Source organism: Crotalus tigris, unplaced genomic scaffold, assembly GCF_016545835.1.
Source record: "Crotalus tigris isolate CLP2741 ecotype Arizona unplaced genomic scaffold, ASM1654583v1 scf7180000018124.1459596, whole genome shotgun sequence".
NCBI lineage: Eukaryota > Metazoa > Chordata > Lepidosauria > Squamata > Viperidae > Crotalus > Crotalus tigris.
In genome coordinates, this window is record NW_024096836.1 from 991,730 (window position 1) to 1,003,967 (window position 12,238).

Here is a 12,238-nt window from a genome sequence, read left to right on the forward strand (position 1 = left end):
TAGTGCAAGTTATTGATTCTTCTAATTTAAAACCATACTCTTTCTTCCAATCCAGTTTGTTTTAATATACATTTGGCATATAGGTTGAATAAATAAAAGGATAGAAAATAGCCCAGTGACACTTCTTTCCCAAACTGGAGCTAGTTTTTTTTGCACCATAATATGGCTTCCTGGCCTATATATAAATTTCTCATTAGGGTAATGAGTTGTTCTGGGTTGGCAATTTTTGTGAGTACCTTTCACAGTTTGACCTGATCAACAGAATCAAAGGCATTTGTATAATCATTGAAGTGTTTAATAATTTCTTTTTGGTATTCTTTGGCTTTCTCAATTATTCAGCATGCATCAGCAATAATATCTCTTGTTCTTCAATTTTTTTCTAAAGCCAGCTTGAACATTTGGCATCTCTTTTCCATATATATTCTAATTTGCATTGGATGATCCTAAGCATTATTTTGTAAGCATGGAAAATTAAGGATTTTAAAGAATAGTTGATACACTCTCTTAACTTTCCTTTCTTTTGGAACTGGGGTGTAGCACCTCTTCCAATTTGTTGGCCACTGTGTTGTTCTCGGATCTATTATGATTCTTTTTCTGTGGCTTACCATATTTTGGGAGGGTATTCTCATAATTCCTGGAGCTTTCAACTTGATAAAGCTTGGAATGCTGATGTAACTTCATCTTCTAGTATTAGAGATTTTCTTGCAAGTAAGGAATATCTTCTCAGGTATCTTGGATGTTGACACTGATGTACAGTGTTTCAATATATTCCTTCCATCTTAGTTTTATTTCCTTTGAATTGGTTACCATTTGTCCAATGACATTCTTTAGCATACTAATTCAAAGTTGAACCTCCTTCTGAGTTCAGAGATCTTTTGGAAGATTATCCTTGTTTTTCCATATCAATGTCTTTACACATGTTATAATATTACTTCTTATCTCTTCTAACAGCTGTGTGAAAGATTTTTGTCTTTTTTGACCTTGGCTTTTCTTCTCTTCTTGGCAATTTCTATAGTTTGTTCTGACATCCAATTTGCTTTCTTTTTTTTCATTTTTGGCAGTCCTTTTTACATTCATCCTTAACAACTTCTTTAAATTAATTCTGTAATTATTTTGGTTCTTTGTCAATGAGATTTGGGACTTCAAAGCAGTTTCTGATGGTCTCCTTGAAAATGGTGGGTAAATGCTCAAGATAATATTGTGGAAAATGACTGGCTTTCTTCTTTGTTAGCTTAACTTGAAATTTCATGTGAGCAGTTCACGATCTCTTCCACAGTCAGCGTCTGGTCACATATATTTGATACTATAATTGAGTTCCTTCATTTCCTTTATATTTCTTCATCAGGTGTTATCCATGTATAGATGTATTATTTTGATTGTTTGAAGATAATGTTAGTTATGAAGAAATAGTTGCTATAGCAAAAATTGATAAGTCAGACTCTTGCTTCATTTTGGTTTGCTATGTGATACAATCCAACTACATTTTCCTCTTTCATGTTTTCAACTTTGTCATTACAGTCTCCAGTCACAAGCGGCACCACTTGCTTGCATAGTCTATTGATTTCAAGCTGAATTTCATAAAACTAATCAACCTCTTCTTTTTCTGCATTGATGGTTGGAGCATAAACTTGAATGACTGAAGGGTTGGTCACAATGTCTAATCAATATTATTCTGTCATTGATTGCATTGTAGTCAAGTACTGCTCTTGCTATATCTTTCCTAATTATAAAAGCAACACTTCTTTGTTTTTCATGATCTGAGTAATAAACAGTGTAACGTAAATGAAAGAGTCCAATCCCAATCCATCTCGATTCACTAATGCCCAAGATATAAATTTGTACTCGTTTCATCTTTCACCATGTTAAGCTTTCCCATTTTAGTGCTTTTCAGATTCCATATTCCTGCTGTAGTTCTGTCTTTGCAGGTACATATTTTCTTTTCCTGAATGGAAACTTGATGTCCCAAAGGTTTAATCTAACTACATCATAAGCGCTATTAGTTCTCTGAAAGATCCTCAGCTGTTCCTAAGTAGCAGGTTGAGTGCCATCCAGCCTGAGGGACCCATCATATGGCATTATATCATCAGGCATTTTATATATTCTATCCATATGGTTTTCTTAGTAAATATACAAAAGTGATTTACTATGGCCTTCTCTCATGCAGTATGAATTGATGCCTTTGCCTTTGTCATTAAAGTGATCATCTGCCTCTAGCACCTTTCCATTTTTAAAAGTAAGACTAAGCTGAACCAAGTGAATTTCATTAGAAATCCTAACACCTGTTTTCAAAAACAAACTGGGAAAATCAAATCATAAATTAGAGGCTCTTTGAAAACTATTCTCAACATACTATCTGTGTGAGCAACTAATTATTCTAAATTAGAGTGAACTTGTTTTTAAGCCAGCTGGCTGATGAATGTAAATAACAAAATATAAACAATTTTGGATTTCTGCAAGCATTTTTCTTCTGTATTATAATAATTTAATTTTAAAGTCTTTTATATTTATAGTCCCTTTGTTGTTCATAATAATTGTTTTTCATTGACAAAGGATTGTCAGATTTTTGTCTGTACACCAAAAGTGATCATGCAGTCATGCTGTTTTTGAGAATACTGTATTTAACTGTTAATAATTTATCAATGACAGATTATAAAGTAGTGTGCAAGAATTTGAATTCCAGAAGCTCTTCTTCAAACAGAATTGCAAAGCTGCAATGGAGACAAGATATGAAATTTAGCTGACTAAGCGATGTTTTTTGGTTAGTTGGTTGGTTGGTTGAGAGATTGAAGTGAATACCAATTTCTAGGAAGCAATAATGAAAGCTATTACCTTTTGATAGTATTAACAAAGTTTTTGAAAACATCTAGCTGTTAATAGTATAATGGTATAATGATCTGAAGTAGATGGGCTGTTGTAGGAAAAGTGGTCTCTTAAGTAAGTGCTCTCTTAAATAAGCATTTGGAGAAAGTTGCAACAAAGCATTCTTGATTGGCATGCACAGGTACAGTTCTCACTGGACTCAAAAGCCCACAAAATTATATACTTTCTGAAAATGATGAGTAGGATTTAAAAAGCAATATAAATTATAACATGACCTTTACAGCAGCAATATAAATCTAATAAAAATATAGAGTAAAAACTTTAAAAATGAATAGTATCTGCTATTGTACCCATATATTCTTTCCCTTCACACTACAACTTGTTTTTTAGTTATCTGTCTCCTACCCTTACAGGGTCCTCAAGCAATTTAGTTTGCCTCTCTAATATGCACTTCTACCTTCATGTGTGTAAGGTAGAAGGTTAATTGTCCCTCACATGGACCTTTCACTTTCTTAATTTGTTATGAACATGCAACCTTTAATCAAAGGGTTTAGTAATTAGCATGTCTAGTAAATCCAAATGACTGATATCTTTTGTAGACAAAATCTTTTGTAGGCAAAAAGCAGAACTAGAAGGAAACCAAAGAAATTTTACATTTAAAAAAAGGAGGAGATAATCTTATGAATTAATTAAAAAACAAACAACTAAATTAGAATTCCATATATTTTCCAAATAACAAAAACTGAAACATTTATTTTCAGAGCTCTATTCTGTCCTAATTTCATTAAGAAAAAAATCATTATAAAATAATTTATATATTTAGGTATGTAAATCTTATTTTTAAAAAAGGATAGCCTGATTTATTAAAGAGTAGACTGTGCTTCATGGATCTCTTTCTAAAGAGTTCTACTTTTTCTGGAAAGAATTTAGTATGCAACTTGCCTGAAGGAATTCCCATTAACAGCACAATATGTCTATTAACCTGTATGATGCCCAGACCTTCATATCTTTCTCTGAATGTTGCCCAACATTGGATAATTTGAAAACTGTTGAAACTTCTTTCAGGTATCAAATTGAAATAGTTGGGGAGAAATTTTTATCAGCCTTTGGCATGAAATATTCTTTCTCTGATGAAGAAATAAAGGAGAAAAAATTCTGCTGCTCTCTAGCAGGACTTTAGATTCTTCAGGGGCTCCAATGTTATTGCTTTCCAAAAATAAGTAGAATAAAAATAAAGTTACTTTCTGAGAGATCCTTGGTGCTCTCTGAGCTTGATTGTTTTCTGGCAGATATTTTATTAACCAAACTAGGTAACATCATCAGTGATAACCCCAATGCCAGTGTCACTATCAGAAGGCACCAAGGACCCCTTATTTCAATCCTGACCTACAAATATTATATTTTATTGGTAAGTTAATTTATAAATATAATTAACAAAACTTACAGAATGCTAAATAACAGAGTTGGAAGGGACCTTCTAATCCAATTCTCTGCTCAAGTAGGAGACTCTATACTATTCCAGACAAATGGCTATCCAATTGCTTCTTGAAAACCTCTAGTGATGGAGCACCCACAACTTCTGGAGGCAACCCGTTCCATTGATTAATTTTTCTCACTGACAGGAGAAAAGTATAGGTTGGATCCTTAAGTATAGGTTGGATCTCTCCTTGATAAGTTTCATATGTTACATTTTTGGGAGTCTGTATTTGGAGAATGCAGGTGCTCTGGAGAATAATTTGACCCCCCCTTCTCTTTAACTGCCTCTCAAATATTGAAATACTGCTATCATATCATCTCTAGTCCTTCTCTTCATTAGTCTAGACCATGGGTCGGCAACCCGCGGCTCTTCTGCCATTTGGAGAGAGAGGGGAGGGCAGTTGCGCTTCCCTTCTCTCTCTCTCTCTCTCTCTTCCTCTCTCCCTCCCTCCCAATGTTTCCCTCCCACTGTTTTCTTTTCTCTGGGAAACTGGTCCAAGTGGCTCTTTGAATATTTAAGGTTGCTGACCCCTGGTCTAGAATACCAGTTCCTGCAACTGTTCATCATATGTTTTAGTCTCCAATTCCCTAATCATCTTTGTTGCTCTTCTCTGCATTCTTTCTAGCATCTTAACATCTTTTTTGTATTGTGGTAACCAGTATTCCAGTATTCTTATCAGTGCAATATAAAGCGGTACTAGTACTTCATGTGACCTTTATATTATCCCTCTCTTATGCATCCTAGGACTGCAATTGGCTGTTTTGGCAGCTGCAAATTGCTGGCTCATATTTAAGTCGTTGTCCACAAAGACGCCTAGATCTGTCTCACAGTTACTGCTGTTGAGCCAGATACCCCCTATTCTATACCTGTACATTTGGTTTAGTAAGAATTAAGTTTGGTATATTTGACCCTTTAGTTCTCCAGTTTTTGGGAAACAAAGTTGTCTGCTAATTTGACTGAAGCCTGAAAAAAAGAGAGACATTATTCCTTTTGTAATTTTGTATTGCAATTAAATTGAGTATATTCAACATGTAAGAGAGAGAATTCAAAAGTAAAAAAAAATGTTTCTTCCCACTGCTCCATAATTTTGATAATTCTTAAACCTATTGTAGGCATGGACTTTTAGATGCCATTCTTCCAGCTCTTTGGATTCAAATTTTGCAACATTGAAAAATTCCTTGTATTCCCAGTCTCCTGGCAGAAGACCCTGAAGAGGAGGGAGATCAATGTCGGATATGCCAAATTGCAGGAGGATCTGTAACCAATCCTCTGCTAGAACCTTGCGGATGTGGAGGAAGTCTTCGATTTGTCCATCAGGAATGTCTAAAGTCATGGTTAAAGGCTAAAATAAAATCAGGTATGGTTACAGGTTCAAATAATAAACAAATATTAGCATAAACATTTTGGAGGTTTCATTGTGTTATTGAATAGCTCAACCACACTGGCATCAAGAGAAAGAAAATCAGATAATGTTGCTAATCATCTTCCTGTATCTGTAATAATGGAACAATCTTTTTTTAATTATTGTGTTTTTATTTTGTGTTAATTACCTACATACACACACACATACACACACACACATACAAAACCTATATATATGATGGAAATTATATACATGTGATATACATACATACATACATATATATATATATACACACACACACACACACACAGAGAGAGAGAGAGAGAGAGAGACACACACACACACACACACACACACACATATATATATATATATATATATACACACACACACACATACACAGACATGTGTGTGTGTGTGTGTGTGTGTGTGTGTTTTCTGAGGTTTTCGCAGGTGTTTGTAGGTCTTTGGTTATTTGGGTTTCCTCCCGTGTAAAATTGGAAGTGTCTTGGCGAAGTCTCATTCGTTTCGACAAAGTCTCATTCGTCATCTTCAGGCTGGTGTTTTCGGCTTCGTGCTTCTAACCAAAGACCTACATATATGTATGTATGTATGTATGTATGTATATGTATATATAAATGAAGCAAGAACATGGGTTTGTATTGGACTTAGATAGATATAAAAGAATTCTACATAAGCATTTTCAATATATTGTAACAATATATCATTATAATAATCCATAGCTAATCTTAACTAGGTATGGATTAACTGCGTATGATTTTTACTTTATTTTTATTGATTGGTTAGTCCAAACTTAGACTGCAGGTTAAGTTCAATGTGCATGCTTAAATAAGCCTGCTTAAAGCACCTCAACTAATCATTTTCGATGCACATGCTTTCCATCACTTAGTTTAATGTGTCTTATTCATATCTACTGTATTTATATGAAAGGAAAATTCTCTGAATTTTAGACTGCACTGTAATTTCCTACATCAATTTACAACATTAATTAATGGACCTTATAGTGTATGATTTCACATTATCATGCTTGATAAATAAATGAATGAAACTCACAGTAATCCATTTTTTAATATCTGCAGTTTTTGGTATCCGTAATCTACCTTTTGTTTATGGGCAAGCTTCCACCCAATTTCCCAGCACTTTGCAATATTCTTATCATATGTGATTGTTCTCTTCCTTTATATAATTTTCTCCATAGCAAAAATAAACAACTGCATCCATTCCTCCAATTTCCCAGCTTTGTTGTAAATGTTTGCCAAAAATATTGTCCTTAAGTAGGAAAGAAAAGCAGCTATGCTTACTACTTGTAGGGGCAGTAGAGCTGGAAGGGACCATGGAGGTCTTCTAGTCCAGCTCCCTGCTCAAGCAGGAGAACCTATACCATTTCAGACAAGTGAATGTCTAGTCCAGTGGTGGCGAACCTATGACATGGGTGCCAGAGGCGGCACTCAGAGCCCTCTCTGTGGGCACATGCACCATTGCCCAGTCCTAGGCCTTCAGCTGGGTTTTATAAAACCTTTTTGCTTTAGGCCTCCACCGCCATGTACAAAAAGAAAAGGTTCAATCAGTCAATTTCAACTTCTCGCGGGGAAAAAAAAGATCTTGCAAAGTTGGAATTGATTGATTGAACTTTTTAGTCCCACCCAGTCTGCTGTTAATACTGTAGCCATGCCCACCCAATGGGCCACACCCACCCAATGGGCCACACCCACCCGGCACCCGATGATGCATAAGTGGGTTTTGGGTTGCAGTTTAGGCACTCGATCTCTAAAAGATTCGCCATCACTGGTCTAGTCTCTTCTTGAAAATCTCCAGTAATGCTTGCTTCTCTCCATTTGGATGTAGAACCATTGAGGACTACTCGTTGAGTACGGTTTGTCAGCCAGCTACAAATATATTTGGTGGTGATATTGTCTATTCCACCTCTTTCTAGCTTACCAAGAAATAGGTTGTGGTTTACTTTGTCAAATGCCTTACTGAAATCTAAGTATACTATGTTCACAGTGTTTTTCTGGGTATACTAATTTAGTTACTTTATCAAATAATGAAATAAGATTGGTTTGGCGTGATCTGTTTTTAACAAGACCATGCTGGCTACTAGTTATAGCTTTGTTTGCTTCTAGTTGTTCACAGATCTGTTTTTTTATTATCTTTTCTAGGATCTTCCCAGGTACTGATGTTAGATTGATTGGTCTGTAGTTTCCTGGGTCTATATTTTTTCTCTTTCTTGAAGACGGGAACCATCTCAGTCCTTTTCCAATACTCACGTATTTTCTCAGTGCTTCAAGATTTTTTAAAAATATGGTGCAATGGTTCTGAGATAACATCTACCAGCTCCTTCAGAACTCTGGGATGTAATCTGTCAGGTCCTCGTGATATATATTCATCAAGGTCAGATAGGTGTTCTCTTACCATTTTTTTGCTTATTTTAATTTTTATTTCTAATTTGTCTTTTGCAGTAGGTTTTTTTTGGCATGTTGGGCTATAATTTCTTTTTGTGTGAAGACTGATGCAAAGAATGAGTTAAGCAGCTCTGCTTTCTTTCTACTGTCTTTTATTTCCTTGCCATCTTATGTCTTTAGTGGATCTATAGTTTACTTGACTTTTTTCTTGTTATTAATATGTTGAAAGAAACGTTTTTTATTGTCCTTGATTTCTGTTGAAAGTCTTTGTTCATTCTGAGCCTTTTCTTTCGTGACTTCATTTTTACATGTTCTGGCTGTCTGCTGATAATCAGCCTTAGTTATGTGCCCCTCTTTCCATTTTTTGAACTTGTCCTTTTTGTCTTTCACTCTGTCAAAGAAATCTTTGTACAGCCATGCTGGTTTCTTCTTGAACTTCTTGTTTTTCTTTTTCAGTAGTATTGTGCTGGACTGGACTTTTATGATCACATTTTCAGTGTTTCCCACGCTTCTTGAGTTGTTTTCCCCTTTAGGATTTTCATCCATGGAATCTTTCCTAGGTTCTCTCTGAGTTTGTTAAAATCACCTCTTTTGAAGTTTAAGACAGGGCTTTTCAGCCGGTGGTACACATACCACTAGTGGTACAATGGCACCTGGCAGGTAGTATGCGACCCTGCCCAGTCTAGCTAAGTGTAGCAGGGGAGGGAATGAGCCAAAGCAACGCAGCACAGGACTTGCTGTGAGAGAGTTCTCAGGAGCTGCAGGAATGCTGGGGCGAGACAAAGGCCTGGGATCAGCACTTCTGGCTCACCCAGAAGAGAAAGGAGGAGGGGGGTAAGAGACAGGAGAGGATATAAAAGGAGGCAGTTTTGACAAGAGAGGGAGAGAAAAAAAAGACGCAACCTTAGGAGGAGGAAGAGTCAGCTGGAGCTGCACTGAAGGGAAAAGGAGGAGGAGGAGAGGAGAGAGAAGAGGAGATAAAACAGGCCAGCTGGGAGCCAATTTACAACTTCTGTGGCAGCCATCTGTGCTGGGTGCACACACAGGTGGCAGCGACAAACCAAGAAACGCAGCAGGGAAGGGGTCGCCCTCTGCGAGGAATGAAGAAAGGCACCATCCTCTGAAAGAGACCAGCAAATGGCCCTCGCCCACTTGACATACCTGGCTCTGTGGGCTTTGGGGGAGAGGATGCCGCAAGTGGAGTGAGTCCACATTACTTGTGCTACACCATCCAAACCCCAGCCTACCCAGTTTCGGCAGGCAGTGGCTGCTCTCCTCATCGCACAAAGAGGCTGGTCAAACCTGCCTTGGCACTGCACAGAGGAGTCGTAGACCATTTTGCCCCACAGTCTGACCGCATTCTGAGCGCTTCCTCCTCACCTGGGACACCAGGCCCCACACAGTCTCCGTCTCCTCTACACATGCCAAGGCGTGTTAGGCTTCTCTCCAGCTTTGCCTCGCCTGGCCCAGCCTCTCTGCATGGTGAGGAGAGCACCACTGCCTACCGAAACCAGGCAGGCTGGGGTCTGGGCGGCATAGCGCAAATAATGTGGACTCACTCTGCTTGTGACGTTCCCTCCCCTGGAGCCCACAGAGCTGGGTGTGTCAAGTCGGCAAAGGAATGGTGCCTTCATTCCTTGTGGAGGGTGATCCCTCTCCCCTGCTGCGTTTCTTCCCTGTTTTTCCCCCTCATCACAAATATCTTCCCACCACTCTGCTCTTAAGGCTGTGTGTTCTTGTCCAGGAATTTACAGTGGACTTTCAAGCTATGGCCACCAGCAGCACTGCCACCAGTCGCACTAGCAGACTCTCCCCCTCCCCTTGTCCCTTCCTGGGCACAGAGGGAGGGAGGAAGGAGATGGGAATGAGAAAGGGAGGCAGGGAAGGAAGGAAGGAAGGAAGGAAGGAAGGAAGGAAGGAAGGAAGGAAGGAAGGAAGGAAGGAACAATGGAAGGGAGGAAGGGACAGTGAAAGGAAGGGAAGGAAAGAAGGAAGAGACAATGCGAGGGAAGAAAGGAAGGGACAATGGGAAGGAGGGAAGGATGGGACAATAAGAGGAAGGGAGGAAGGAAGGAAGGAAGGAAGGAAGGAAGGGATAATGAGAACGAGGGAAGGAGGGAGGAAGGAAGGAAGGGACAATGAGGAAGGGAAGGAAGGAAGAAAGGATGGAACAATGAGAGGGAGAGAAAGAAGGAAGGAAGGAATGAGAAGCAGGGAAGCAGGGAAAGAGGGAGGGTAGGGATGGAGGGAGGGAGCAAGGAAGGAAGGAGGGAGATTAGAATGAGAGGGAGGAAGGGTCCTGCCTTAGCACTTGGCCAACAGCAGCCCTGCTGCCCTTTTGCCGCACCCTTGTCCCCTCCTCCTGGCCTATCCTGATTGTCTCCCATCCTATCGCTAAGGTGGTTATAAAGCGGGCCTCCTCACATGGAGAGGGAGTGCACTTCCCTCTGACCCAAGCACTTTGCCCTCCTGCACCCACAATGAGCAATCTGGCCAAGGAGAGTGGGCACATTATCAGCAACAGCCTTGACAAGAAGGTAAGCACAGCCAGGCATTCCCTTGGGGAAGTGGGGCTGGAGTGGGTTGGGTTGCAGGGTCCTGCAACAGTCATAAGTGTGAAAAATGGTCATAAGTCACTTTTTTCAATGCAATTTTGAACAGTCACCAAGCAAACTGTTGTAAGACAAGGACTACCTGTACTTTATCACTTTCCCCCCCCCTTTTTTTTTGGTCATCAAGTTTTTGACACCTTGTTAGGTGGTACTTGAATATTGCCGTATCCTAAAAGTGGTGTAAAAAGGTTGAAAAGCCCTGGTTTAAGACACTGGTTGGATTATTTTCTATTGCCTGTGTTTGCATTATATAGAATTTTAGTATGACGTGGTCACTCTCGCCCAAGGTTTCGACAACTTCAACTCCCTCTATCACTTCTTCTCTACTGTATTAGTAAAGTTCTACAACTTTATATGGCATTATGACATCAACAAGTCTACTACATGACAGGGACACATTTGTCCATAAAGAAAAAAAAACCAAAATGAATAGTTGGATGGATTAGAACAGGGCTTTTCAACCGGTGGTACGTGTACACCTGTGGTACTTTGGCACATGGCAGATAGTACACAACCGCCCTAAAAAAGTGTAGTGGGGGAGGGAAATGAGCTGAAGCGACCCAAGCCTGAGGGAGAGGCTCGGCAGAAGCCCCAGAAGTACTGGCACGGCTTCAGCTGATTGGCACTTCCAGAAGCAGCACAGACCTGGAGGTGAACTGAAGAGAAAAGTGGGGGGGGAGGAAAAGAAAGGATATAAAAGGCAGTGGTTTTGATGGGAAAGAGGAAAAAAAGACCACAGGGACAGAGAAGGGGACGGACAAGAAGCTTTGGAAGGAGAGCTCAGCAGACAGGGAGGAAACAGGGACAGGGAAGAAGCAGCAGTTGTTGCTGGAAGAAAAAGTCCCCTGGTTCGTTTTCTCCAGCCAAGAGAATGCAATCAGTGCTGATGAAATGAAAAGCCAGGAGACAAGCATGTCGGAAAGGAGGTGGGTTTATTTCGGAAGCCAGTAGGTTCCTAATCAGCTGGCAGCTTGAATGGATTACCATAAGGATTTTAATACAGTTTTTACCGCGTTTTGTAATTCAGAGGGTCATTTGTGTGCTTTGGTTAGTGGAATATTTTAGTCTGTTTTACAAAGGCTAGCAATGAATCCAAAGTGTTGGCTTCTGTAGGTTTAATTCCTTTAAACAAATGTAATTAGTTTTACCCCCTTATCTTGAGTCTGTCTATGGCTTTTAGCAAGTTTTTTTGGTAGGTAAACAGGCTTTATTTAAGGTTATCACTTTTTGTAATTGCCAAGCCTTTTAGGCTCAGATGGCTACATTGTTTAAAACTGAGACACATCTGAGGCAGCTTAAAGAAAAAACCCCCCAGAGTTTAGTGTTTCTTTATTCTGGGAGGCTTTTGTGAGCCTTTCTTGCTTTGTGCTTGATTCCTGTGTCTTTAAGGGTGCAGGGAAGGGACTGGGGGGTGCATTCTTACTACACTGTGGAAGGAGAGCTCAGAAGGCTGGGAGGAAGAAGAGGAAAGGGAGAGATGAGGAAGGGCTGACCATCTAGCTCAGGGGTTTACAAACTTAGCAATTTTAAGACCTGTGGACTT

The 12,238-nt window shown here is 39.3% G+C and overlaps 1 protein-coding gene across 6 annotated transcripts in view; it reads left to right on the forward strand.

Annotated features, from left to right (window-relative positions):
- The window catches only part of MARCHF10 (membrane associated ring-CH-type finger 10), a 126,894-nt gene that overhangs the window by 86,737 nt on the left and 27,919 nt on the right, over positions 1-12,238 (forward strand). For all 6 annotated transcript variants that reach the window (XM_039348184.1, XM_039348185.1, XM_039348183.1 and 3 more), the window contains one exon: positions 5,488-5,654. In XM_039348184.1, coding sequence (XP_039204118.1) covers positions 5,488-5,654 — 167 coding nt within the window. The remainder of the gene's footprint in view (positions 1-5,487; positions 5,655-12,238) is intronic.